Source organism: Terrapene carolina, unplaced genomic scaffold, assembly GCF_002925995.2.
Source record: "Terrapene carolina triunguis isolate 2854851 unplaced genomic scaffold, T_m_triunguis-2.0 Scaffold210, whole genome shotgun sequence".
In the NCBI taxonomy this organism is placed as follows: Eukaryota; Metazoa; Chordata; order Testudines; family Emydidae; genus Terrapene; species Terrapene triunguis.
The window spans coordinates 17,231,998-17,259,400 of NW_020664561.1; the positions used below are offsets into that span (position 1 = coordinate 17,231,998).

At 40.6% G+C, this 27,403-nt stretch overlaps 1 protein-coding gene across 1 annotated transcript in view; it reads left to right on the forward strand.

Moving 5' to 3' along the window:
* Nucleotides 1-27,403, forward strand: part of LOC112117842 (cytosolic phospholipase A2) — a 140,947-nt gene that overhangs the window by 64,391 nt on the left and 49,153 nt on the right. The window contains exons 5-7 of the mRNA XM_026655608.1: nucleotides 16,597-16,710; nucleotides 19,225-19,262; nucleotides 22,697-22,842. Of these exons, the coding sequence (XP_026511393.1) occupies nucleotides 16,597-16,710; nucleotides 19,225-19,262; nucleotides 22,697-22,842 (298 nt within the window). The remainder of the gene's footprint in view (nucleotides 1-16,596; nucleotides 16,711-19,224; nucleotides 19,263-22,696; nucleotides 22,843-27,403) is intronic.

Here is a 27,403-nt window from a genome sequence, read left to right on the forward strand (position 1 = left end):
ATGCTACGTTGACTCCAGCTACATTATTCACGTATCGGGAGTAGCATAACTTAGGTCGACTTAGCCCTGTAGTGTAGACAAGGCCTGAGTAACCACCTCTATGGAGCATAAGGGAGCTGTCACTCCTTTGTACAGGCATCTAGTCCAAATCACCATCAATCCCTAATTAAGCCTTTTGTACACACACTGTTATAATATTGTTAGTCTAACCATTTTAGTGTGTCAAGAGTTTACGGGTATATTTTCATTGCAGAGTTTACTCAGGCTCTTATTTGGTAACCTGTCCACTTTGCAGAGAGGGGACAGGCTAAACCAGTGGTTCTCAACCAGGGGTACTCAGAGGCCTTCCAGCGTTTACATCAACTCATCTAGATATATGCCTAGTTTTACAACAGGCTATACTAAAAAACACAAGCAAAGTCAGTATAAACTACAATTTCATACAGACAAGGACTTGTTTATATTGCTCTATATACTATATGCTGAAATGTAAATGCAATATTTATATTCCCATTAATTTATTTTATAATTATATGGTAAAAATGAGAAAGTAAACAATTTTCAGTAATAGTGTGCTATGACACAAAATCAGACTAAAAATACAAGAAAGTAAGTAAGTAGTTTTTAAGTGAGATGAAAGTCAAATCAGACTCCTGAAAGGGATTCACTAGTCTGGAAAGGTTGAGAGCCATTGGGCTCAACCACTCAAGTGCTGATAGTTTTCAATGTCTTCTTACAGTTTCTCCCCATGTGCTCTGAAGGACAGACAAGTTCTCCCACAATTCACTGGGAAAGGATCATAGAGAGGCCTATCTGCTTACTGCAGCACAAAGAACCAGGGTCTCTGATCCCTGAAGTCTTAGCAACACACATGGGTGAGGGCAGCATCAGTGAGAGAACACAGTAACTCATGTGTGGCTTTGTATTGTGGCTGCTCACACCTGGGCTAGTCTAGTCCAGCTGCTCACAGCTGGGTGCCCATCACCTTAGTTATATATGTAGAAAGAGGTACCCTAAGTGATTTGCCTGGGGGACACAACCTGGAAGTAGGAAATGTGAGAATAGAACTCAAAGTTCTAACTCCTAGTCCCCTGTTCTAGTCACCAGCTAGATGTCAGCACAAAGAATGGAATGAGTCACTTTTCTTCACAGGAAAGTATTTGTAGAAACAGCAAGAAAGGAAAAAAAGCAGAAGTTAGGTCCACCAGTGCTTCCCTCTCCTGCAATTACTGGAAATAGACTGTGATGCACCCACCCTACCAATGTGATATATGCCATCATGTGCCAGAAATGCCCCTCTGCCATGTACATTGGCCAATCTGGACAGTCGCTATGCAAAAGAATAAATGGACACAAATCAGACATCAAGAATTATAACATTCAAAAACCAGTAGGAGAACACGTCAATCTCCCTGGACACTCAATAAGACTTAAAAGTGGCAATTCTTCAACAAAAATCTTCAAAAACAGACTCCAATGAGAAAATGGAATTAATTTGCAAACTGGACACCATCAAATTAGGTCTGAATAAAGACTGGGAATGGATGGATCACTACAAAAATTAATTTCCCCCTGCTGATACTCACCTTCTTGTCAACTGTTTGAAATGGGCCACCTTGATTACATTGCCCTCATTAGCACTACAAAAGTGATTTTTCCTCCCTTGGTATTCACCCCTTCTTGTCAACTGTTGAAAATAGCTCACTTCCACCTTAATTGAATTGGCTTGTTAGACCCACCACTTGGTAAGGCAACTCCCATCTTTTCATGTGCTGTGTATTCATACCTGCCTACTGTATTTTCCACTCCATACATCTGATGAAGGGGGTTTTAGCCCACGAAAGCGTATGCCCAAATACATTTGTTAGTCTCTAAGGTGCCACAAGGACTACTCGTTGTTTTTGATGATACAGGCTAACATGGCTACCACTCTGAAACCCACCTGATGCTACTTCATGATCCCTCCTCAACCCTCTTGTTGTAAAGAGGAAGTAAATAATAATAAAGAAGCCCAAAACATCCTTGCCAATGTGTCCTATGCCCATGACATCAAGCTTGACAATCAGCTTCACCCCTTGTATGGGAGTAACGCTATCATTTTAGTTAAAACTATCATTATAACTGGGAATACAGTGAGAGACCTCATTGGTGATGAAGAAACTATCCACATTTTCCACCTTTTGTAAGGTAGATTATGACAGTTATCTGCCAGGGAAGAATTTCACATGTCTCCAAGCAGTTATACTACACATTGGTTTTTATAAGGTGCTGTCTAATTCAAATAGTATAGGAGTTAAGATACATATTCTCATTTTACTCTTGCATTATGTGTACAAAGGCCAAGTCTACCACAGCAGAAAGGAGAATCTATAATATCATGCATCTTACCAAGTAGCTACTGAAGGAGCATAGAAAGAAAGATGGGAAGCTAGTGTCACAACAAGAGCAGAGTTAAGATTCTTTGAATGACTTCAATGTGCATTTCACCTATTTGGTTTCTTTTAAGTTTAAGCTCATTTGTTTTGTTTTGTATTTATCCCATAAATTACTGACTCATTCTTTAACTCCATCTTAACAAGGTTTGTTTGACTCTCCTTTGGTTCCCCCCACCCCCATCTCAATTTAAATTTTTTTTAAAAGATGCATTGGAAGCAGGGAACAGGATGCCCTGCAGAGCTACACATTTTAAGGCAGTGGGAAGTGATAGAGCAGTGCTTTCTTCAGGAGAATCTGTCACGAGGGATCCTGGCAGAGTTCAGGGGCTCTGCATAGTCTCTAGCCTCTGTCAGTTCCCACTACTTACCTGACTCCATACTTTGATTTGGCTCCTTTTATTAGCTTTCCTTGTTTGTGGCTCATCTAAGATTCTCACAACCTGCTATGGGCTTTAGAAGGTGAACAGGAGCCATGGGCCTGATTCTCTGCATAAGGTCTACAATAGCTCCTGCAGTCTTTAAAAATCAGCTGAGTGAGAAACTGGGGATGGGGAACAGGAGTCAAAGTACAGCTAGTCTATCTGGTAATAGTGACATAATAGACAGAATCCTCTTAGATAGCATGGGTCAAATTCTGCTAACAGACTCTCAAACTTCACTGTGGTTGCATGAATGTGCTGAATATGGAATTTGCTCAATAAGATTTAAAAAGATAGCCATTACAGTTAGACTATTAAAAAACTAATGGCTTATCCAAAATGCCTTCCTCAAAGCAATAACATCTTTCTGTTCTGTTTGTATGTATTATAATGTCAGGAAGAAATTGGGTAGATAGCAAGCTATTTAATTCAGTGTGGTCTCAGTCATTTCTTACTGTGGTATGCTCTGAATTACTTACTTTTCGCTATTGTATGGTGTGACTAAGTGATTTCCTGCTATGGTAAGAATTCAGACAGTTCCTAAAACATAACTTGTAAATCATCTTTGATTTTGAGGTGTTGCTCACTCTTTTTTCCATCATGGTTTTATGTAGTCATTAAAAAGCATAATATTTTATGAGCTGGCATCTAGTGCAATATGGTATGAGTCGATTTCCAGTATAATGCAGCAGTAACCTATTTCCAAGATTATATAAGTATCCCTTTCCTGTAGCAGACCTACCAAGATATGTTATAAACAGGAATTCAGTGTGATTACTTAAACTAATGAAAGATTTTAGCTGGTTCCTGAGTCATATGATATATAAGGCCCTGAAAATTAGCACCACAGAGTCAGTGACACTACATAATAATGGTAAGTTGCATATTAGTTAGCAAAATATATAGTGGCCATGGTAAAGGTTTACTGTAATATAAATTCTCTAGACTACTAGAAATTGTGGCAAAGCTCTGACCTTGTCTCAGTGGGTGCTGCGCTTCCAGGCGGATTACGCTAGCCTCAGAAGCTCACTGTGACCCTCAACATAGCACTTCTCTCTCTACAGGCAAGAGTCACAGCTTACTGAGCCATTTTCATCATAAGCCAGCAAGGGAGGTGGGAAGTAGCAACCCTCCCTCGCACATTCTCTGTTGTCTCTCAGTCTCTGTGATTAATCATGGATGGGGGGAGCCTGGGCCTATCCTCTACTCCAGGCTCCAGCCCACGGACCCTAGTAGTAGCAGCTATTGGTAGCTGACTTTTTGAAACAGGATGAGTGCAAGTCCCTGAGTCACTTCCCCACAGCAGCCCCCACTTCCTCAACATCTACTTCACCCTTACCTCAGGGCCTCCTTCCTTGTGCCTGATAGGGTTCGTACTGCCCAGTTTCTCCAGCAGCACGGCTTCCTCCTACAGCTCCTGGCATGCATGCATGCCTAACTGACTAAATGGGAGGCTTTTAACTAGTTCCAGCCAGCCCTTGATTGGCTTCAGGTGTCCCAATCAACCTAGCTATCTCCACTGCTTTCTAGAAGGATCTTAATGAACCCCCGATGTCTTTATTAACCTGGAGCAACTGCCATTTGGTTACCATGGTAACAGGGATTTGTTTAGTCTGGGATTAACACACCTGTTTCTTACTACTTTCCTATGTCCATCTGGCCTTGCCCCATCACAAAATATAAACTTTATGTCTAGTTTAAAATTGTCTGTAGCATGGTATTATTACACACACATGCAAATCTGAGAAAAGTCTTTGTATTTTGCATAAAATGAAATGGCAGAATTTGACACTCTGTGTAGGACGACACACTGAAAAATGTCTTTCCACCATAAGAAAGGCACTTCACACTCAAAGGGCATGGCTACACTTGCAGATGTAGAGCGCTTTGAGTTAAACCAGCCTTCGGAGAGCACAGTAGGGAAAATGCTGCACTCTGTCCACACTGACTGCTTCAAGCGCACTGGCGTGGCCACATTTGTGGCACTTGCAGTGGCATTGGGAGTGGTGCATTATGGGCAGCTATCCCAGCATGCAAGTGACTGCAACGTGCTTTTCAAATGGGGGGTAGGGTGGGGTGGACTGTGACAGGGAGTGTGTTGTGTGTACATGGGGGGAGAGAGAGTGGGTTTTTGGGGGGCTGAGAGCATGTCAGCATGCTATCTTGTAAGTTCAGACAAGAGCAGATCCTCTCTCTCCCCCCGCCTCTCTTTATCACACACAGCATTCCATAGTAATGGTTGATTTGTCTCGGAGCAGATAATCAGCTGGATGTCAGAAACGGAGATTTCAAAGGGCACTTCCACATTCCTGCAGCGATTCAAAACAATGACAAGAGTGGCCACTTGACTTAAGGGAATTATGGGATGTTTCTAACAGAGCGCAGTAATGCAACACCTCGATCACACTGGTGCCACAGCATTCCAGCAGGAGTGCAGCAAACGTTATTCCTCTCACCGAGGTGGAGTACCAGGGGTGCTCTAGCCGCGGAGTCAGAGCGCTCTACGTGCCTTGCCAGTGTGTACAGGGAGTGAGCTAGTGCACACGGGGCTCCTTTATTGCGTACTAACTCACAAGTGTAGCCAAGTCCCAGAACAAAACAAACACCCCAACCCAAGAAGAGTTTTAATTCCATAGAGAGAGAAGTACCAGAGATGCTATTAAAGTCTCCTAGGGACTTTGCTGTTCTTGTGGATTTTATGTAAATTGCACTCCGGTCCCATGGTGATTGGAGGCAGTATAAAACCCTAAGATAGATATTAAAAATACAACTACAATTATTAAAATAGTGACTGCCATCCTAACACACAGTACATCCTTCAAGGGTGTTGCATCCAGCATGCGGAGTTTTATATCATGCCTCATCTTGAGAGATGGAGGAATTGATCACAGAACTAAAAATTAGTGATTGCTTAGGTGCAAGTGATCCAGGCTTGATTATACTTGTTATATGCAAACAGAAATAAAGACCAAATCACTTATGTATTTGTTACTTTAAAACTGCCAATTTCACAAAAATTAAAAAAGTGAGCAAATCATCTGTGAGAAAGAATTTAAACAGAAAAATGTGCATAATTGTGAACTGTTTAAGAACACTATATTAGGTGACCCAAAAGCTGCAACCTGTCTTAGAGGGGGAAGTGAAAGCAGCCTCTTTAAAAAATAAAGGAGAGAAGATTAGGGGGGAGGCAATTGAGTGCAATGAATATAAGTTAGAAGCTAGGAATTGTAGAAACTTGACAAGGGAAGCAAAAGGACACAAGGCAAAATCTATGGCCGGCAGAGTTAAAAAATTTTTTTCCAAGTAATTAGGAACAGAAGGAATGGTATTCATCCATTACTGGATGGAAATGGTAGAATTGTCAATAATAATGAAGAAAACACAGAAGTGTTCAATAAATACCTGTTCTGTATTTGGGAAAAGGCTAAATGATGTATTCATATCTTGTGAAGATAATGAAATACTTTACATTACAACAGTAACTCTGGAGAATGTTAAACTGTGACTATTAAAGTTAGACTTTTTCAGCAGGTTTGGATAATCTGCATCCAAGAATTTTAAATAAACCAGCCAAGGAGCTCCTTGGACAGTTAATGTAGATTTTCAATAAGTCTTTGAACAGTGGAGAAGTTACAGAGGACTGGAAGAAAGCTAATGTTATGTCAATATTTAATAAGGGTAAATGGGATGACTCAGGTAATTGTAAGTCAACCTGATGTTGAACCCAGGCAAAATAATGAAATGGCTGATATGGGACTTGATGAATTGAAGGAAGTTAATATAATTAATATCAATCAACATTGGTTAATGAAAAATCTATCTTGTTAACCTAACTTGATATCTTTTTGATATACATTTACTTGATAAAGGTAATAGTGTTAATGTAATATGCTTAAGCTTCTAGAAGGCTTGGTACTACATAATATTTTGATTTAAGAAACGAACTGGCTCATATGTCTCACAGTGTGATTGTAAATGGGGAATCATTTGAGTGGGTGTGCTTCTAGAAGGGTCCTGCAGGGATCAGTTCTTCAGCTGATGCTATTTAATGTTTTTGTCAATGTTCTGGAAGTAAACATAAAATCATCGCTGATCAAGTTTACAGATGACACAAAGATTGGGGAAGTGGTAAATAATGAAGAGGACAGGTCACTGATACATAGCAATCAGATAGCTTGGTAAACTGGGTGCAAGCAAACAGTATGCGGTTCAATACTGCCAAATGTAAAGTCATTGTAAATATTTAGGAAGAAAGAATGCAGGCCATACAGGATGGGGGACCCTATCCCAGGAAGCCATGAGTTGGGGGTCATGGTGGAAAATCAGCTGAACATGAGCTCCCAGTGCAGCGCTGTGGCCAAAAGGGCTAATGTGATCCTTGTATGTATAAACAGCTGAATCTTGAGTAGGAGTAGAAAGGTAGAAGAGATTACTTCTGCATTTTCCACTGGTGTGACCTCTCCTGGAATATTATGTCCAATTCTGGTGTTCATACTTCAAGAAGTATGTTGGAAAAATGGAGTGGGTTTAGAGAAGAGCCACAGAGAATGCAAATGATTAAAGAATTAGAAAACCTGCCTTATAGTGAAAGGCTCAAGGAGTTCAGTCTATTTACCTTATCAAAGAGGAGGTTAATGTGTGACTTGATCACAGTTTAGAAGTACGTACATCGGGAACAAATATTTGATAATAGAGGACTTTTCAGTTTAGCAGACAAAGGTACAACAAGATGAAGTGGCTGGAAGTTAAAGCTAGACAAATTTAGAGTCGAAATAAGGCCTACTTTTTTAAACAGTGAAAACAATATAACCATTGGAACGATTTACCAAGGGTATTGGTGGATTCTCCACTATTGGAAAATTTTTAATCAAGAATTACAAACATAAGGAAGTACTTCAAAACACAATGCACAGTCAACTTGTGAACTTGTTGCCAGGAGATGTTGTGAAGGTCAAAAGTCCACTTGGGTTAAAAAAAGAATTAGATAAGTTCATGAAAGATAGGTTCATCAATAGCTATTAGCCAAGATGGTCAGGGATGCAACCACATGCTTTGCGTGTACCTAAACATATGACTGTCAGAAGCTGAGACTGGATGGCAGGGGATAGTTTACTCGATAATTGTCCTGTTTTCTTCATTTCCTCTGAAGTGTCTGGCACTGGCCACTTTTGGAAGACAGGAAACTGGGCTAGATGTATCATTGCTCTTACCCAGTATGGCCATTATTATGATATTGGATGTTTTTCTAAAACATGTGCTCTAGTTCAAACATGCCTAACTCTGCTCCCATTCAAGTCAATGATAAAAACCCCATTCCTGATATCTAGAGGTTTCTTTCAACCTTGAAAGATTTACTGAATGATAGGAGAACATTTATTATTTTAATAATTGCAGCTATGTTCTTCGGTACGTCTACCTGTGTGTGTGTGTGTGTGTATATGTAAGCATGTCCTTGATGAAGAACATATTACCATAAGAAGGCTCTATCTGATGCACGCTCCTTTGCTTCTGTCTCTCCAGAAATATGAGTTATGTTTCTTCCAAACACTGGTATAACAATAGGAATGGGAAAGTGTTTTCCAGAGTCTCAGTTGTTTACTTATGCAGCTCACATTCCAAAAGGTGTGGTCCCCGCTGAGATGGAGAATATGCCAATGGATTTTTGGATTTGATTGGACATAGAGTAGAGGTTTACACGTTTGGAATTTTTGTGCATTACGCCAAGTAATTATTGCTGTACTGTGATCTAGTAATTAAACAGAGTAGGGAACTGAAAGTTATATAGTAAATACTAATATACTAAATAGTAAGATGGGTGAACTTGAGTGCCTGGTATTAAATGAGGATATTGATATAATAGACATCACATAAACTTGGTGGAACAGGGGTAACCAATGGGACTCAGTCATATTGGGGTACAAAATATGTAGGAATGACAGAGTTGGTCGTGCTGGTGAGGGAGTGGCACTATATGTGAAAGAAAGCACAGAGTCAAATATATTAAAAATGTTAAATGAATCAAACTGTACCATAGAATCTCTGTGGATAGAAATTCCATGCTTGAATAATAGGAGTATAGCAGTAGGAATATACTACAAACCCCCTGACCAGGATGGTGATAGTGATTATGAAATGCTGAGGTAGATTAGAGAGGCTACAAAAACAGAAATCCCAATAATAATGGGGGATTTCAATGATCCCCATATTGACTGGGCACATGTCACCTCAGGACGGGATGCTGAGATAAAATTTCTAGACACTATTAATGACTGCTTCTTGGAGCCACTAATCCTGGAACCCACAAGGAGAGAGGCAATTCTTGATTTCGTCCTAAATGGTGCACAGGATCTGGTCCAAGAAGTAAATATAGCTGAACCGCTTGGTAATAGCAACCATAATGTAATTAAATTTAACATCCTTGTGTGAGGAGAAATACCAAAGAAGCCCCCCACAGTAGCATTTAACTTAAAAAGGGGGAACTATACACAAATGAGGAAGCAAGTTAAACATAAATTAAAAGGAACAGTTGCAAGATTGAAATGTCTGCAAGCAGCATGGAAACTTTTTCAAAACACCATAATAGAGGGTCAGATTAAATGTATACCCCCTCCCCCAAATTAGTAAGAGTACTAAAAAAACAATGCAAAAGAGGCATTTAGAGGCAAAAAGGGATCCTTTAAAATTTGGACGTCTGTCCTCCTTTGTGTTTTCTTCAATAGGATTTAATTCTGGCAAGTCAAGTGCAAAAATAGAATTAGACAGGCCAAAAAAGAATTGAAGAGCAACTAACAAAAGAAACACAAAAACTTACAGCAATTTTTTTTTAAATTACATCAGAATCAGGAAGCCTGACAAACAATCAGTGGGGCCACTGACAAGGCTGTTGCAGAGAAGCTAAATGCATTTTTTTTGCACTAGTCTCCATTGCAGAGGAATTGAGGGAGATTCCCACACACAAGTCATTCTTTTTAGGTGCAAAGCTGAGGCAGTGTTCCAGACTGAGGTGCCGATAGAGGAGGTTTTGGAACAAACTGATAAATTTAACTGTAGTATGAAACCAGGACTAGATGATATTCACCCAAGAGTTCTGAAGGAACTCAAATGTGAAATTGCAGAATTGCTATATGTGGTTTATAACCTATTGTTTAATGACCAGATGACTGGAGGATAGCTAATGTAATGCCAATTTTTAAAAAGGCTCCAGAGGCAATCCTGGCAATTAGAGGCTGGTAAACCTAACTTCAGTACCAGGAAAATTGATTGGAACAATAGTAAAGAGCAGAATTATCAGAGACACAGAGGAACATGGTTTGTTGGGAAAGAGTCAACATGACTTTGGCAAGGAATGACTTCACTTTACAAATCTATTAGAATTCTTTGAGGGAGTCAATAAACGTGGACAAGGGTGATCCAGTAGATATAATGTACTTGAACTTTCCAAAAGCCTTTGACAAGGTCCCTCACCAAAGGCTCTTAACAGGCACTCTCAGAGGTACAGAGAGGCCTGGGCCACTTTCAGGTTTTGAGGCCCCTAACCATAATAAAAATAAAAAATGACAACACATGAAAACAAAATAATGCACCAAAAAAAGAGTGAGACATAATTTCAATATTTTTTTATGTAACAAATGCTTTTCTAGCCTTTTTCTTTGCAAATGCACTAATTATTGAGGAAAAATCTAGCTTTCATGCAATGTCACAGTTGATAAACAGGGCCGGCTCCAGGCACCAGCCGAGCAAACTGGTGCTTGGGGCGGCAGCTTGTAGGAGGTGGCATTCCGCCTAATCCTAGGGCGGCACGGCTGCTTTTTTTTTTGGTTTTTTTGTTTTTGTTCCGCTCCGGCCACCCTGTAGGGGGCAGCGGCGTGGAGGATGGGAGCGCCCTGCAGCAAGCCCGGCAGGGCAGCCCGTGTCCTTCCCTCCCAGCCGACCAGAGTGGTGCGGAGCCCTCCCGGCAGGGGGCACGGCGGGGGGGTTGCGTGGCAGCGCCCTGCTGAAGCCCTGGCCACCCCCCTTCTCTCTCTCTCTCCCCCCGCTCCCTCCCCCTCCCCCTGCTAGCCGGGGCACATCTGCAGGGAGTCCCCCTGCACCCTGGCTCTGGCAGCGCAGCAGGTTTTTGTTTTTGTTTTTTGCTTTGCTGTGTTTTTTTTTGCTTGGGGCGGCCAAAAAGCCAGACCCGGCCCTGGATATTAAGCATGGCGAGCCCATTCAAATGCTCTTGTCCCTTAGTTGAATGGTGATAGTTCTTTACCTGTTTCAACACGTTGAAGGTGCATTCACCTGAAGCTACCGATGCAGGCAAATTGACAAAAATACACAATGCAATTGTGATATTAGGAAACACCCCAGAGAGTCCAACTTCAAGTATTTCTTGAAGCAATTCCTTTGGCTTGCAATCCAATTTTAAGTTCGCGGAATATATTCGTTTGAGGAAAATGATCTTGTCACTGAGATCTTTTGAGATTTCTTTGTTGTACTGTTGCTGAAATTGTTCAACTGCAGAAAGTAGATCTTCATTATTCAGTCTGTTGAACTGCCAAAGAAACCCCAAAAGGATACAAATTAGTTGCAGTGACTCAAATCAATTTGTAAAACCTGATTGAATAGAGTCAATGATGACAAGGAAGACATTGATCCTATAATGCTGCTCAGCATCAGATTCAGGAGGTAAATTGTGATTGGGGGAGAATTCAGATGAAATGCCAATATTCTGTGTTACGAATTTGGACTCAGTCAGGATTGCATCCCATTGTTTGCAAATCTATTGAATGTAATTGATAAGACTTTCAATGTTATCCCTCTCAACATCAAGTGTAGCATTGTGTGCTTCAATTATCAGATTAGTTTGGTAGATCATTGTAAGTAGCTTCATCCACAAAGATGACATCAGAATGCATTCGAATTTGGACATGTGCTTCTGAATAGACTGAAGTTCAGTTCGAGCCTGTGCAGTGAGATTGAGAGATTCAAGCTCATTTAAAGCCTTTCTCACTGAATTCAAATGCTGCGCAACTGATTGAACACCATCAATCCGTGCAGACCATCTAGTTTTGGACATCCCATGCAGTGAAACAGGAAGATATTGCTTCAGAATTTCCCACCTTTGTGGACTGCTACTGAAGGGATTGTACATTTGCTGAACAGTTCCAAAGTAAGTAATTGGCTCCTTGCATGATTCAGCACAGTCAACACATACAAGGTTTAGTGTGTGGTTTCCACAGCTGGAGAAAATACAGTTTGAATTATGCTGAAGCAGAACTGCTTGTGCACCTTTGGACTTCCCAGCCATATTAGATCCATTGTCATAGGCTTGACCAATGCAGACTTGAAAGTCTAACTTAAAACCTTCTAGAATTGCTAGTACTTGAGCAGCAATTTATTTTCCAGTTTTTCTCATGAAATTATCAAACAAAATAAACCTTTCTTAAATTGAAAATTTTGAGCTGTCTACAATCTTTAATATATCAAATAATCATAGTAGTCTGTTCCTTGTGAGAACAATCTGGAGTGGCATCAACAATGATTGAAAAATACCTGGCATTTTGAATCTCATCGAGAATTGTTGTTTGTACGAATGACCCACATAGCTCAATAAACTCGTTTTGTATGTGGGTGGAGAAATAATGGACTTGCATGCACTTTTGAGTCTCTTGCAATTCTCGAACACATTTAACATGCTCTGATAAAAGTGGGTCATATTTGCTGAGGAGCTCAACTATGCCTAGAAAGTTTCCATTTGCACAATCACCAATACGTTGACTGGAACCAAAGAAAGCCATTCCCCGCTCAGAAAGAAAAAGGATGACATTCAGGATGCACTCAAGAAGTTTTTTCCAGTTAATAGTTTCTGTAGCGAGTTCAGTAAAGACTAAAATCTCAGCTGAACTTTCAGTTGATGCTGCCGTACTGGCTGATTTCCATGCAACATAGTTTTCTTTGTGTGTTGTTGAACTCTCATATGATGGTATTCAGTCTTTCAACTTTCTCCAACCTCTGTTGATGCTCCATCCTGATTGATCAGAGAGAACCGATGCATTTGCAGCACTTTTGTTCAAAATGAAGCAAGGTGCACAGTACAGAGATTGTTTTTCTGTACTCCAGCATAACCAGTCTCTTGTGCAGGTCTGACCATTGGGAAGAGTTTTTGTCAGCAGACAAGTAGGGAAAACATGATTATCAGCATCTTGTGGAATGTTACTTGGAATTTGAAAACAACTAATTTGAAGAAGAGATTGCATTTGGGCTGCATTGTTCTTGTCAGTAATTCCAATGTCAGTCACAGTCAAACCTGTAGTGCTCATGAATTGCTCTTGCTGCGTAAAATCTACAACTTCCTATTGCTGTTGAGTTTCTTGATCGTACACAGTCTCTTCTGCTGCATCTGTTACTGTTGGAACATCTCGTTCTTGACTACTGTCCTCATGTTCAGATATTAGCATTGAAATATTACTTGTTGCAGTTGTGGAGCTTTCATTATCTGTAGCATTGTTTGTTGGGTAAGGTGTGTTTTCCAGTGTTTTGAGAAATGAAGTTATTGACTTTGAGCTCTTAGCTGCTGCTTCACTCAGTTGCTTGCACCACTTTCAAATCTCCTCTTAATAGTGATCTATCTGGTCAATATGTAGCCTATCCACACTTGAAATATTCTGCTGTAAATAAGTAGCTTATCTACACTTTAAGTCTTCTACTGTAAACATGTACACAAAGGCTGAAAAGACTTAAAATGACGAATACTAATTAAGAACACAAAATGAAACAGTCAGACCGGTTATTATCCTTATCCTTATCACTGAATCAAAACTCAAGCACACAAGGTATAATATAACAGGCTGAGCTGAAGACAAAGGTATGACATATATATAGTAAACACAGACACGGATACACACAGAGGGATAATGTCCAAAAAATTTCAAATGTGTGCCCTCATGAAACTCTCTGTACAAGATTGTCCTCACAAATTTTCACCTTGAATCTGGGCCTGTAGACTACAAAAGCCTATGATGATGGCCAGGCTACCAAGCTAAGGCTTAACCAACCAACCAGTCACCTCTTTTAGCTACCATATGAAGATAATAATGAGGAATTCTCACACATAAATAATTCCTTCATCAACTAGACGTGAAACTATACAGACACTGATATGTAACAATTCTCTCAACACGCACTTGATCCAGCACCAGCCACTAGTAGTGGTTTGTTGATATAATCAGCTGAGCTGAGAGGACACATTCATCACAGTCTAATCTTGTACCATCAGAACTGATATATTTTTATTAATATTTATGAATATTTTAAACTCTTTTTAATATGAAAAAATCTATATCATGTGATACAGGAGGGCCAGGGAGCAGTGGGAGAGTGGTAGAGGGGAAGTATCTAAGCCCTAGGCTAATTAAGGCATGGTTCCCTGTAGACTAGGGAGGGTTGCTACAGGTTAATTGGAGCACCTGTGGTCAATTAAGGCCCTGTTAGCACCCTAATAAAACCCCCTGCTTCAAGCAGTCAGGGGAGAAGGAGGAAGGAGAGCGGACTGGAGCTTGGAGATGTGCTGTGAGACTTGGAAGATCAGAAAACCGGAGTAAGGGAGACCCTGCCCCAGCAGGGAAGGGAGACTCCCTCCCCCAGCGTTTAAGGACTGAAGGTACCCCACCCAAGGGGGAAGAGGGTAAGAACCCGCAAGAGTTGAGAGGGGCTGGGGCTCAGATTAAGGAGCAAAACCAGACCCCTCCCCACTTCCCTCCTTTACCACCTTCCCGGGCCACTAGTGGGGCCCTCGGTGCCCCAAGAGCAGGGGCAAGGGATGGCATCTTAGCCCCCCGCCAAGAAAAGCGCAGGACCCACCATACTACATTGGCCATCTTGTCACAATCAGTTAACAAAAAAAATGTCTTTTACCAAATCACATCTCTTATTTGCTTAAATTTGCAGCTCTAAGCTGAGAGAGTGTGTCACATTTTGGTCCAATACGGATGTGCATAAAAACAAGTTGTGAAACTTATCAAATGCCAAAAAATTAACAAGTGTCTAAATTGGAGACCCCTTTAAGCTTGAGGCCCAGGCCAAATGGCCCTCCTGGCCCCTTCTGATTGGCCCTGGATCTTAAACAAAATAAGCAGTCATGGGATAGGAGGAATTAGGGAAGGTCTTCTCATGTTCAGTAACTGGTTAAGACAGGAAACAAAAGGCAGGAATAAATGGTCAGTTTTCAGTGGAGAGAAGTAAATAACAGGGTTCCCCACGTATCTGTATTGGGACCTGTGTTGTTCAACATTCATAAATGATCTGTAAAAAGGCATAAACACTGAGGTGACATAGTTTTGCAGATGATACAAAATTAATCAAGATAGTTAAGTCCAAAGCAGACTGCAAAGCATTGCAAACGGATCTCACAAAACTGGATGACTGGGCAACAAAATGGCAGATGCTATTTAATGTTGATAAATGCAAAGTAATGCCTATTGGAAAACATAATCCCAATTATACCTCTAAAATGATGGGGTCTAAATTAGCTGTTACCACTCAAGAAAGAGATCTTGGGGTCACTGTGGATAGTTCTTTGGAAACATCCACTCAATATGCAGTGGCAGTCAAAAAGGCTAACAGAATGTTCATCACCATTAGGAAAGGGATAGATATTAAGACAGAAAATATTATAATGCCACTATAGAAAGCCATGGTACATCCACACCTTGAATATTGCATGCAGTTCTGGTCATCCCATCTCAAGAAAGATATATTAGAATTGGAAAAGGTACAGAGAAGGGTAACAAAAATGATTAGGGGTATGGAACAGCTTCCATATGTGGAGAGATTAAAAAGACTGTGACTGTTCAGCTTGGAAAAGAGACAACTAAAGGGGATATGATAGAGATCTATAAAATCATGAATGGTGTGGAGAACGTGTTTAAGGAAGTGTTATTTACCCCTTCACATAACACAAGAACCAGGAGTCACCCAATAAAATTAACAGTCAGCAGGTTTAATACAAACAAAAGAAAGTACTTCTTCATACAACATGCAGTCAACTTGTGGAACTCCTCGCCAAAGGATGTTTTGAAGGCCAAGAGTATAACTGGGTTCAAAAAAAGAGAATTATGTAAGTTCATGGAAGATAGGTCTATTAATGTTTAATGGTCAGGGATGGAACCCCATGGTCCTCTGATGGCTAGATGCTGGGACTGGATGATGGGGGATGGATCACTCGATAATTACCGTGTTCTATTCATTCCCTCTGAAGTGTCTGACATTGGTCACTGTGAGAAGACAGGATACTGGGCTATATGGACCATTGGTCTGACCCACTATGGCCGTTCTTATGTTCTTATTGAGTTAGGACACTTTTTGAGTTCTGCTCCCACTGCTGCCACTGACTTGCTGTAAGATCTTTGCCATATAGCTTTTAAATTGTGTATATCATCAGTTTCACCACCTATAAAATTTTATCCCACCTGGCAAGGAGAACCCAGTTATACTTTTCGCCTTCTAAATATCCCTGTCAAGGGTGGTGGTAGATTTGTAAAGCACTGTGATAGTCTCAGATGAAAGGTGCTACGTAAGTGGTTCATATCTGTGCAGTGCAAACCCTCAAAAGCTTCTACTAAGTCATAAACCAAACCTATTAAGTGCCAAAGGAATATTGTTGCTTGTGTCTGGTCACTGAGTACAGAGTGAATGGCTTAGACATGTTCCTATCTATAGTCTATATTTTTGTTTTTAAAGCTCTCTTTTTATATCTTTTGTAGATCACATTAATGGATGCCAACTATGTCATGGATGAGACTCTTGGCACATCAACATTTCTTATATCCTCTCTGAAACTGGGGGAGAAGAAAGAAGTTCCATTTACTTTTAATGAAGTAAGTTGCAAATCTCGATAGCTTGGCCTGCTTTGCTAAAGTCTCAAACATGATGATGAATGTTAATGCAGTAGCAGCTGACTCGAAATCTGGTATTTGGAAAGTCAGAGCACACAATGTAAGTCTTTTTTCAGGTTTCTTATATTTAGCTACACAGTATTCTGGTTGGATAATAGCCTGGGAGTTTTGCTTGTTCCTAGATCACATAGAAGCTATTGCTTTTGTAGTAGATTACATGCTATCCATGTATGTACTATCATGCCCTGACAGCTTTTCCAAAAGGACCTCACTTTCTCCTCACTGATGCTGATTTCAAGCAAGTAACTGGTTAAGGCCTTTTTGGTAAATCAGTTAAGAAATGTATATAAGGTATAATTTACTGCAGCCTGAGAGTTGATTTAATTCTAACACCATCTCTTTTGGAAGTTATTGCTTACCTGAGTACTTGTGTCTTATGAATGCTCTGATTAATACCTGGTCTTTTTTACTTTTCGGTTGACTCTTCTGTATTGGTCTCTCGGTCTGCCATGTTACTTGAATGAGACTTGAATCATCATTTAGTTAGGAAAGAGGAGAGAGAGAGGGAAAGGGGTTGATGTATCTGAAATTAATTGAGAACAATATGCCTTATATATTTTGTGTTAATGTTAAGTTGTTGTCAAATTGCAAATACTTTTTTTTCTATGGATGGAGTCATTTAGTTCACTAATTTTCCTTGACATTAGACAATGAGTAGGGGAAAGCCTTGTTTAAAGAAATCAAACTATGATGAGCCTTACGAGTAGAGCTGTGCAAATAACGGATTTTTCAAGTTCAGTGGTGGTTCTGAAAAAACAGAAAGAAAAAAAAAATCAGTTCGGGTCCAACCAAATTGAAAAAAATCAGAAAAATCGAAATCAGTTTCAGGTCTGTTCCAGGTCTGTTCAAACCAAAGTCTTCCATATTCTAGCAGGGAGGACAGTGGGGGTGGCAGCAGTACCTCCTCCTCCTCTGGCCATTTTGTGTCAACTTCACAGATTGTGTTGGGACAACCAAGGCTGCATTTTTTTATTAAATAAACTATTCATTAGAAATTTTTTCCCAGCTCTACTTATGAGAGAATGGTGAGGAATTCCAAATCAGGTTGAACTCAACATGCATAACTAATATACACCAGCTGTGCCTAATATTTGTATTTGTCATAGAGAACGGAGTGCTGTTGACTCTGGCATTTCACTTTTGGAGTCTGTTTAATATTCAGTGTGTACATTCTTAAAGTCAGTGCATCACTGCATGTTTTCACTATGGCCTTCTAAAGGTCTTACTGGTACTCCACCTTCTAGGGGCAGGTGCTATGTGGGAGAGTGTTTCTCATAAAAGAGTACAATAGCAGACATATTTCCCTTGTGCGTCAGAGAGTTCAGGGAGGTAGAATTGCTCCTAGTGCTCGCCTGGTTCCAGCTGCTTCTTACACTGAGCCATGCCTAACAGACATGATCTATCCTTAAGGATCAGGCATTGACATTTTTTCAACTTTTTGCTTTCAAACCCCACCAGAAATACTGTTTGATTAAAGAATATTTGTATTGGTCCTTTTAGCTTTGAATATATAGTGAGGTTTTGTTGGACTGGTTATTCAAAACAGGCAGAAAACATCTTATTCTTTCTCTTTGACACTCAGTCAGCTGTGATAAATTCTTCTCTTATCTTTTAGTCTTTATGCATGCCTAAAGAAGTTAATTAAAATTTTGTAAAATTATCATTATTATTATAACTGCATGTGCAAGGGCTGCAGGCTTGGACACTTTATCTTTTAAATCACATTGTAAACATATTTGTTTGTGAGGGTAGACTTGGTGTCTCAGACCAGTAAAATCATTTACCGGTGTGTCATTGCTTCAAATCCAGATCAGGATGTAGTACCTACTGGTGCTGCATGTGGAGCAAATAACAGATAGTACTGCTATTGGCAGTAGAGGCCAAGATTTTTAATTATGTGGGGACTGAACAAAAATTGCATCCTGGTCAAGGGTGACACTCACTCACAAAGCAATGTATGGGGGAAGACAATGCTTATTGACAATGCTAATTGGGGGTGATAGCTCAGTGGTTTGAGCATTGGCCTACTAAACCCAGGGTTCTGAGCACAATCCTTGAGGGGGCCATTTAGGGAACTGAGGTAAAAATCTATCTGGGGTTTGGTCCTGCTTTGATCAGGGGGTTGGACTAGCTGACCTCCTGAGGTCCCTTCCAACCCTGATATTCTATGATTCCAATGGGTCTTGACTAAGTCAAGATTTAACACCACATGCTCTTCATGTTAACTGAGAACTGTAGTCTCTGTACTGTGTGACCACCTTTGAAAGCACTCTGTTCATTCTTCCTAAGGAAACCCATTTACGTATCTGGTCAATTGTTTCCTCTTTTTAAAGTGGGTTTATAACTTATAAGGAGGAGGATGAGTGTATATTCAAAGTGCATATGTTTTCTTTCCTCTATAAATGAGATAATCAGCTTGAAATGTTTCTTGTTTAGGTCACAGAAATGATTTTGGAATTGTTTCTTGAAGTCTGGTAAGTATCTCACTTAACCAAACAAATCTGTAGAGAATGACTGTATGAGCAGCCTATTTATGTGTTTTCTATTCCTTGTAATTTTTTTTCAAAAGTATATAAAATTAAATTCAAAATTAACTAGTATTAAGGTTGAAATATCAAGCACTGAAAACTCAGGACAATCCAAAAGTGAAGGTTACGCCCATAAAGTAAGTCTGCTGTTGACTTAAATGGGATCATTCATGCAAGTAAAATTATGCACTTGTTTAAGTGTTTGCAGGAGCAAGGCTGTAGTTTGTAAGATCCTTGTTCCTGGGCCTCCACTAAGTGCTGTCCTTTCCAATGGTCCTCTCCTATGCAAAACTTTAGAAGCTCAGTAGGCAGCCAGCCTCTGCAGTTATCCTTATTGCAGTCATCTTCCACTCTGATCTCAACTTTTAGCTATCTAGCTGCGGATGCATGCTCATCAGATCAATCTTTAAGATTTTAATCCTGCAAAGACTTATGCTTATACTTAACTTTGCACATGGAGGATATTCCCATTGAAGTAACTGAAACTGACTTTAATGGAACTATGCACTATCAATAAAACTATGGCCCCACTGAAGTGAATGGCAAGGCTGTCATTGACTTCAATGGTGCCAGGATTTAGCCCCATGTGCAAAGGTAAGCACATGCATAAGTCTTTGCAGGGTAAGCAAATAATGAAATGCTCTAGTGCGCACCTTCAAATTTTCATGTCAAAATCTTTATTTTAAAGTCATTCCTCATCCCCGCACATAACAAAGTAAGAAATAATTCTTCAATGAAGGCTATTTACAGACCTGGTTTTATAGATCAACTATTTTTTTGAATGATCCCTCTGAAGAAAAATGTGGTCATAATATTTTTTGAAAGTGAGGAAAAATTATTTGTATGACTGTAGCACCTAGGAGCCCTAATCATGGTCCAGGGCCCTATTGTACTAGGTACTGTACCAATGCAGAACAGAAAGATGGTTCCTGCCCCAAATTCACTTCTCATTTTTCAAGAATGTCTGAAGTTATTTAGTCAAATAAATATATTTGGGAGAGGAGCGAATTCTATTTAATCCTAATCTATTTAAATTCTTATACCATCCTCATCACTGTAGTATCTGAACACCACCCATTAGTGCATTAAGTGATACGACTAATTTTTATCATGTGTGGTTTCTCCTCTCTTCAGAGAAACAACATATTTTGAGGAATAGGTCAGGCATCAAAATTTTCAATCTAAAAGTTATGAGCAACTGAAAACAGAGAACTTAAAAATCGACTAATTTTCTTCTGTAACTATAGTAGTTATTTCAGGCACCATCACTATATTAAATATAACTCCTTATGGTTAAGGGGCTGTGGAAAACAGCCCCCAGGGTTTGTTTCATCTTATTCTTTATGCCAGCAGATGTGCATCTGTGTGTGGTCCACTGGGCCACTCCTAGAACTCCTGTGGCTTATACATTTAGACACAACAAGGTGTGATTAATTCATGCTTATGATGTTAACTCAATACAAGCCTCATAGCCATGTCGTGTTGCAATTATAGACTATATTAGGATATCTTAACAAAATGGCACAAGAGGCCAAATTATGTTCCCAGCTACACTCTGGAAACCCCACTGGTTGTAGAGAGACTGCAGAGATGTAAATGACAGCAACATTCAGTCCACTGTATTCCTAAATCCAAGGCCAGGGCATTGCTTTTAGCCAGTCTGGTTGCTGTATTTTTCATGTCTGTAATTTTCATCGAACACATATGAAATGTGCTGTTTAATTTAACTGATGAAACTCAGAAATCTTGAATTTCTTTCAATTGTGCTGTACAGTACAACAGTCACTGCTCTCTGAATTATACCAATATATGCATTTTGGTGGTGCCTTGCTTCTAGGCAATCTTTTTTCTTCTTTACTCATTCTGTTCATCTGACTGCATAATAGTTTGATTCAATGTCTTTTGATGTATATTCCCACTTTATGTAAGATGTTACATGTTCACAGGTCTGTATGTTTGTCAAAAAGAAACCTTGGATGTGCTGTCTAGTAACTAAGTTGTCAAAATACCCCAGTTGTTTAGCTCATCTTTCATAATGGCTCACTTTCAGTGAGGTATATGCGAGCAAAGATTTTTGCCAGGTCCCCCCAACACCCCTTTCCCAACATACAGCCTGTAGCCCTGATGCACCAAAACACTGAAGTACGTGCTTAACTTTCAATGAGTGGTCTCATTGAATTCAGTGGCACTACTCACAAAGTCAAAGTTAAGGGCATGATAAAGTGATAAACAGTCATGCAATAAAAAGTACAGCGGGAGTATTGGGGATCACACCCTCAGAGTGGTGTACAAGATCAGTGAGGCTTGGTCTACACTTACCCCCCAAGTCGAAGTAAGGTACGCAAATTCAGCTAAGTGAATAACGTAGCTGAATTCGACATACCTTACTTCGAACTTACCGCGGTTCAGACGCGGTCCACACGCGGCAGGCAGGCTCCCCGTCGACTCCGCGGTACTCCTCTCGTTGAGCTGGAGTACCGCAGTCGACGGCGAGCACTTCCTGGTTCGATTTATCGCGTCCAGACCAGACGCGATAAATCGAACCAGGAAGTTCGATTTCCAGCCGCTGAACTAGCGGCTAAGTATAGACCAGCCCTGAGTCTTAACCATCCCTGGTCAAATGGCAGATGAAACTTCTTACCCTGCCTGCACTATATGTAGTGGAAAGTAGGAGCCCAGTCTGTGGAATCCCAAGAAAATCCCAATACAAAAATTAGGCCCTGCTGGCTACATTGGGGATCCACTTCTGGCCTAAACTACATTGGTGCAAGTCCTGCTGAGTTTGCTACCACATTTGTCACTCAATGACAATCTCAGGAGAGAGGCCAAGGTCTGAGTGTCCATGGAGATTGAATTATCATCTCACTACTTGACACAGCACCTCTAAGTCAACATTAATGTGTGCTGGTGGGGTTATGCAAAGAAGCATTCACTGCAGTTGTTCATACTGTCTTTGATCTGTGGATAAGCAGAGAATTCAAGTTCCTGGGCTGTGAATCTAGAACCTTTTTATAAGTGTTAACTTTACTATTTTTTAAAAAAGGCCACAGAATACATTACTAGCAGCTGAATATTTTATGTCTTCTCTTTCATGTGTTCACTAGTCTGTGAGCTGCAGTCCTGCCAGATAAAATGAGTTGAATACTGGGAGGATTCATATTTGCTAAAGAGACACTGTGACCATTCTTCCCCCTTAGAATGACTTCATGGAATGTGGTACATTATAGTATGATTATGCAATTTATCTAGTACTTTGTATTTTATTGTTTATAATGTAAACCATTAGCACTTGTTCCTGTTCCCATTAAAGTCTATGGGATCGTAGGTGAAATTTTGTTTATCTGTTTTGGGGTTCACAGTCTGTCTGTTTTGCAAAACAGCTCTTCAACTGACCTCCGGTTCAGCATGGCTCTGTGTGATCAGGAGAAGATGTTTCGACAGCAGCGGAGGGAGAATATCATGCACAAAATGAAAACTCTTCTAGGAGCAGAAAACAGCAAGAACTTGGCCACTTCCCGCGATGTAGGTTTGAAATGCTTCTGTAAATAATTACAACCTGAGCAGCCAGATCAGTATTACCTTTGCAATCCTATTCCTATCTTTCTGAAAGACATGAAAATAAAGAATAGGATGAAGGGTACAATTCAAAGTTTAGTAAAAGTACAAATAAACATCTTTTAGTCCCAGCAGATTCATGATATGGGATGAGGCTGATTTTGCCATCTCTCAAAGTTGTAAGTTAATTTTTTAGGTTTATCCTGCAATAAGTTTCATGCTCATGGAGCCCCATTGAAGTCAGTAGCGCTCTACATTGGCACAGGGATCTACCTGGATGGAGCACATTTCAGGATCAAAACCTTGGCTTTTAATCTTTATTGACACTTTCATTAAACAGCCTGTAACATAGTTTTCGGTTCTTTTCTTTCTGAATCCTTAACAAAACACACCTAAAAGAAAGTTACTACTTCTGTTAGATCAGAGATCCATCAGCTCTTTCTCTGTTGGTATTATTGTATTTTTAGTGTCAGGAACCACGGGGTTGAGTTCCCTCTCAGCTGAGCCTGGGTTAGCCAGTTCAGCATTGCTCCTCCTCCAGTCTGCCCCAGCTCTGCTCCCTTTCCTGACCCCTGATGCTGGCTCTGAGCCTGGGCTCTGGTTAGTGCAGTGATTCTCAAACTTTTGTACTGGTGACCCCTTTCAAATAGCAAGCCTCTGAGTGTGACCCCCCCCCCTTATAAATTATAAATTTTTATATATATTAACACCATTATAAATGCTGGATGCAAAGTGGGGTTTGGGGTGGAGGCTGACAGCTCGTGACCCCCCATGTAATAACTTCACGACCCCCTGAGGGGTCCCAACTCCCAGTTTGAGAACCCCTCGGTTGGTGGTTTCTGACCCCAGCTCTGACCCTTGGCTTGACTCCTGTCCCTTGCTCTAACCACAAGACTGGGCTCTGGCTCTAACCATAAGACTGCCCACATCCTGGTTCTGACACTTAGGGCTTTATACTGCAAAGTGCTGGGCACCTCCTACAAGGTGCTTGCACTCTGCTGAGTACACTTGCATGACTGGGTCTTTGCAGTCTGTTTTTTTCAGAGGAGATAAGCACCTGCAAGTCCCATTGACTACAGCTGGTGCTGTGGGTGCTCAGCACTTCTGAAAACCAAGTCATTAGGGTCAGATTTATAAGGTATTTAGGTGTCTAAAGATACAGATTGCACACAGTGAGCTTTACAAAACTGTCTAAATGGACTAGCGCCTAACTTCAATGGCTTTCACTGGGAATTAGGCACCTAATCTGTTTAGGCATATGTGTAAATCCCACCAGGCACCTATCTGCATTTTTAGGGACCTAAATTCCTTTGTAAATCTGGCCATTAGTGTCTAAGGATCATTTTTTGTTACCAGCAATTAAACCTAATGACAATTATTTGGTCTCTGCACATTGGCTGGCTGATGATACTGAAATGAAGACTGTCCTTACAGCACATATATGGGTTTAGGTTAGGGAGCTGTCTTTTTCTTTTAGCATTAGCAGAATGTGATAGACTTTTGCAGGGAATGTGAAATCTCACAATTTCCAGTGGCACACAAATTCTGGTGTTTGGTCAGCTTTGTGTACAGTGTCCAGAAAGCATAGCAACTAGCATCTGACAGATAGGGAAATAGGGACACTTTTGATTGGCTGTTCTGTATTCCCTGATTGCTGGCAAGCTTGTTTCCCAATTGCTGCTGTCCCTTTGCTCGCCACAATATTGCAGAGGCGTTTTTTCCCTCCACCCCCAAGTCCTGCATTTCCTTCTCTGTTTCTCTTCCCTCAGGTCCCATTGATCTAGGTGAAAACTTGTAACTTGGGCGTGTCTGCTTTTCACAGTGTATGTTCCTTGCATATTTCCATATAAGCCTTTATGAAAATTGCATTGCACAAAAGCAGTTGTAGCAAAGCCTTACAAGTGGGGAGGTTACATATTTAGAATTGCACTTCACCTTTCCTTGAATAGCGGAAAAGCCTCTTGTATTCCTCTCTCCCTTTTCTGGTTTTGAGGAGTTGGGGGTGGGGAAAGACTGGCAATAAACTTGTCTTCTACTATGTCTATAGAACTAATATGCAAGGCTGCACTCGACACATATTTTACACTGGTTGAATGAACTGAAACCAAATGCATGGAGCCGAGCTGCTCCTCTCATAGCAACAGCTACTTCTTTGCACGGCCCTAGGCCACCCAGTTATTTTTCAAAGTGGGCAAAGTGGTTAATAAGGTGTGGTTGGGACGTGCTATATTTCTTACCCGCTTCCTTTCTACACAGGCCCATGCTATAGCTCTGTTCTAGATTTGTGTTGCTGGAAATGAGGAGGTGATCATACAGGCAATAGGCATTTATGCAGCAGCAGGAGTCCTCTCTCCTAGGGCAAAGATTATTTTTCTCTGCCACTGACATGGTCTTTAATTACATCAAGTAACAAGCCAACATAGGAGGGAGAGTAGTTTTAGATAAGAAGAATCCCTTCAAAACCAATTCTCCACAAGGGAAGAGGTACCACAATCAGGCATGACTCTAAGCTCTATACTCTCTTTGATACATTGGGGTATAGGCTATTAAAATTAGTGGGAGTTTTCTGCATGCAGCAATGGGTCACTTCCCATAAGCGCTATATCATGAATTCTGTGATTCCCATGATGGCTGTGGATTTAAATACAGAGGGAATGTAAGTGATGACCAGTCTTTTCTTTGTTGAACACTTCAAAGAGCAGCCTTTTAGAGTTTGCTGTGTCCTGAAGGAGATTCAGCCTTTCCCTCCTGCTCCTGCCATTACACTGGTTAATAGACTTGCTGACCAGTGATGGTTTGGGAGCATCCTTAAATAGTTTTCCTCTTATGGGCTTGCACCTGGAACTCCCCTCTGCTCAGCCTGTTGAGATTTGCCTTTATAGATCAATTAGCTAATGTTTGCAAGGAGCTTTCAAAGTTTAAAGCACACTCTAAGTGCTGAGTAATATACTAATATAGCTCTACTGTTCAAAGCAACTGCTCTATCAGTGTTGGTTTAGTAAAACAGGCATGTCCTAATTCTTCACTTTAGTTTTGTTGTTCTTTGACAGAAACCTATCCCTTGTACAGAATGACAAAGAATGATAATGCCAATAAATACCTGTGGTTGGAATTATTAATACCTAGAACTTATACGGTGCTTTACATCTGAAAAGTGCTGTACAAACACTAATCAGTTAATCTTCTTTTACTGAATTAAAATCCAATCTTTTGTATAGAGTGGAAGGTCAAAGATGACATCCAAAGTTTTGCAATTATTGGGTGCAGCCATTTCCACTGGCTATGTGTTTTAGATCTAAGAAGCAAAAGTGGGGTTCATTGCTGATTTATTTCAATATTGACTTAAAACTTGCAGAGTGTGTTAAAATTCCCATGTAAAGTATAAATAAGTAAACTATAAAATTTGTTTTCCCTGCATCCATCCTTAAAATCTTCCTAACCACTGTAAATATCAAAATGTCTCAGTGTACATACAGGAAGCAAACATTGAAATTAATAAAATCCAAATTAAAACATTTTTTTGCTTTCATCAAAAGAATCACACACTGTTATAAAATGCAGTAGAGCCACATTCTTCCACCCTTATTTGCAATACCTTATTCTGCAAGTAATGCCATTTAAATGAAGAGAAAGGCACTAGTCCCTGTGGGTAATAATTGCACAATCTTGCCCTGGTTGATTTAATATTTAAGTAAACTATGATTAGCATGTTGGATAGCATGTTGAAATCATACTTCAGATAATGTACAGCACTTTCCTGTCATGGGTTTAAGAAGTGTCATCAGTGAGATGTATAAATTGATCAATGATTTTGGTTACTGCTGCTGTTTTATTCACGCAGCTCATGAAATGGACTGGGACTGAGATAACTACTAGAGAGATTAGACCAGAGATTAGATAGTGGGATTAATTTACCACTCTATGGGCCAAACTGACTTTCCTGGGATTTGCAGACTAAGAAAAAGAGAGAGATGAAATCTTGGCCTCATTTAAATCAATGGGAGGTTTGCCATTGACTTCAATAGAACAAGGATTTCACCCTGTTAGTGAAATTCCATCCCCCTTTCCTTTTTTCTTCACTGGTTTGAAGACCCCCCCCCCATTTCTGATGTGCATTCACTTTGGCCATCCAATAGCAGTTTCTGTTTTTTGTATATCCGTATACAGCTCCACCTTGGAAATGTATAACTTGGCATTTGTCCTTGAGTCAAGAATAGCATCAGTTAAATTCTCAAGCTGAGGACAGTATCCAGTGTTAATGGAGGGAATGGACTCTGGTTATCTATTAGTTTCCCCTCCTCCCTAATCCCTAACTACTTTGAGTCCATAGACGATTGAGGCGGAGCATGTGAAGGCACAAAGGCACCCATCTCCCATTGACTTTTATTGCGCTCAGGGCCGGCTCCAGGCACCAGGCACCCAAGCTGGTGCTTGGGGCGGCACCTGGAGGGGGGCGGCGCGGCGCTCCGGCCGCCGGGGAGAGCGGGGCCACAGCCGGGCTCGCCGCCCTCCCCCCGGCGCTCTGGCCGCCC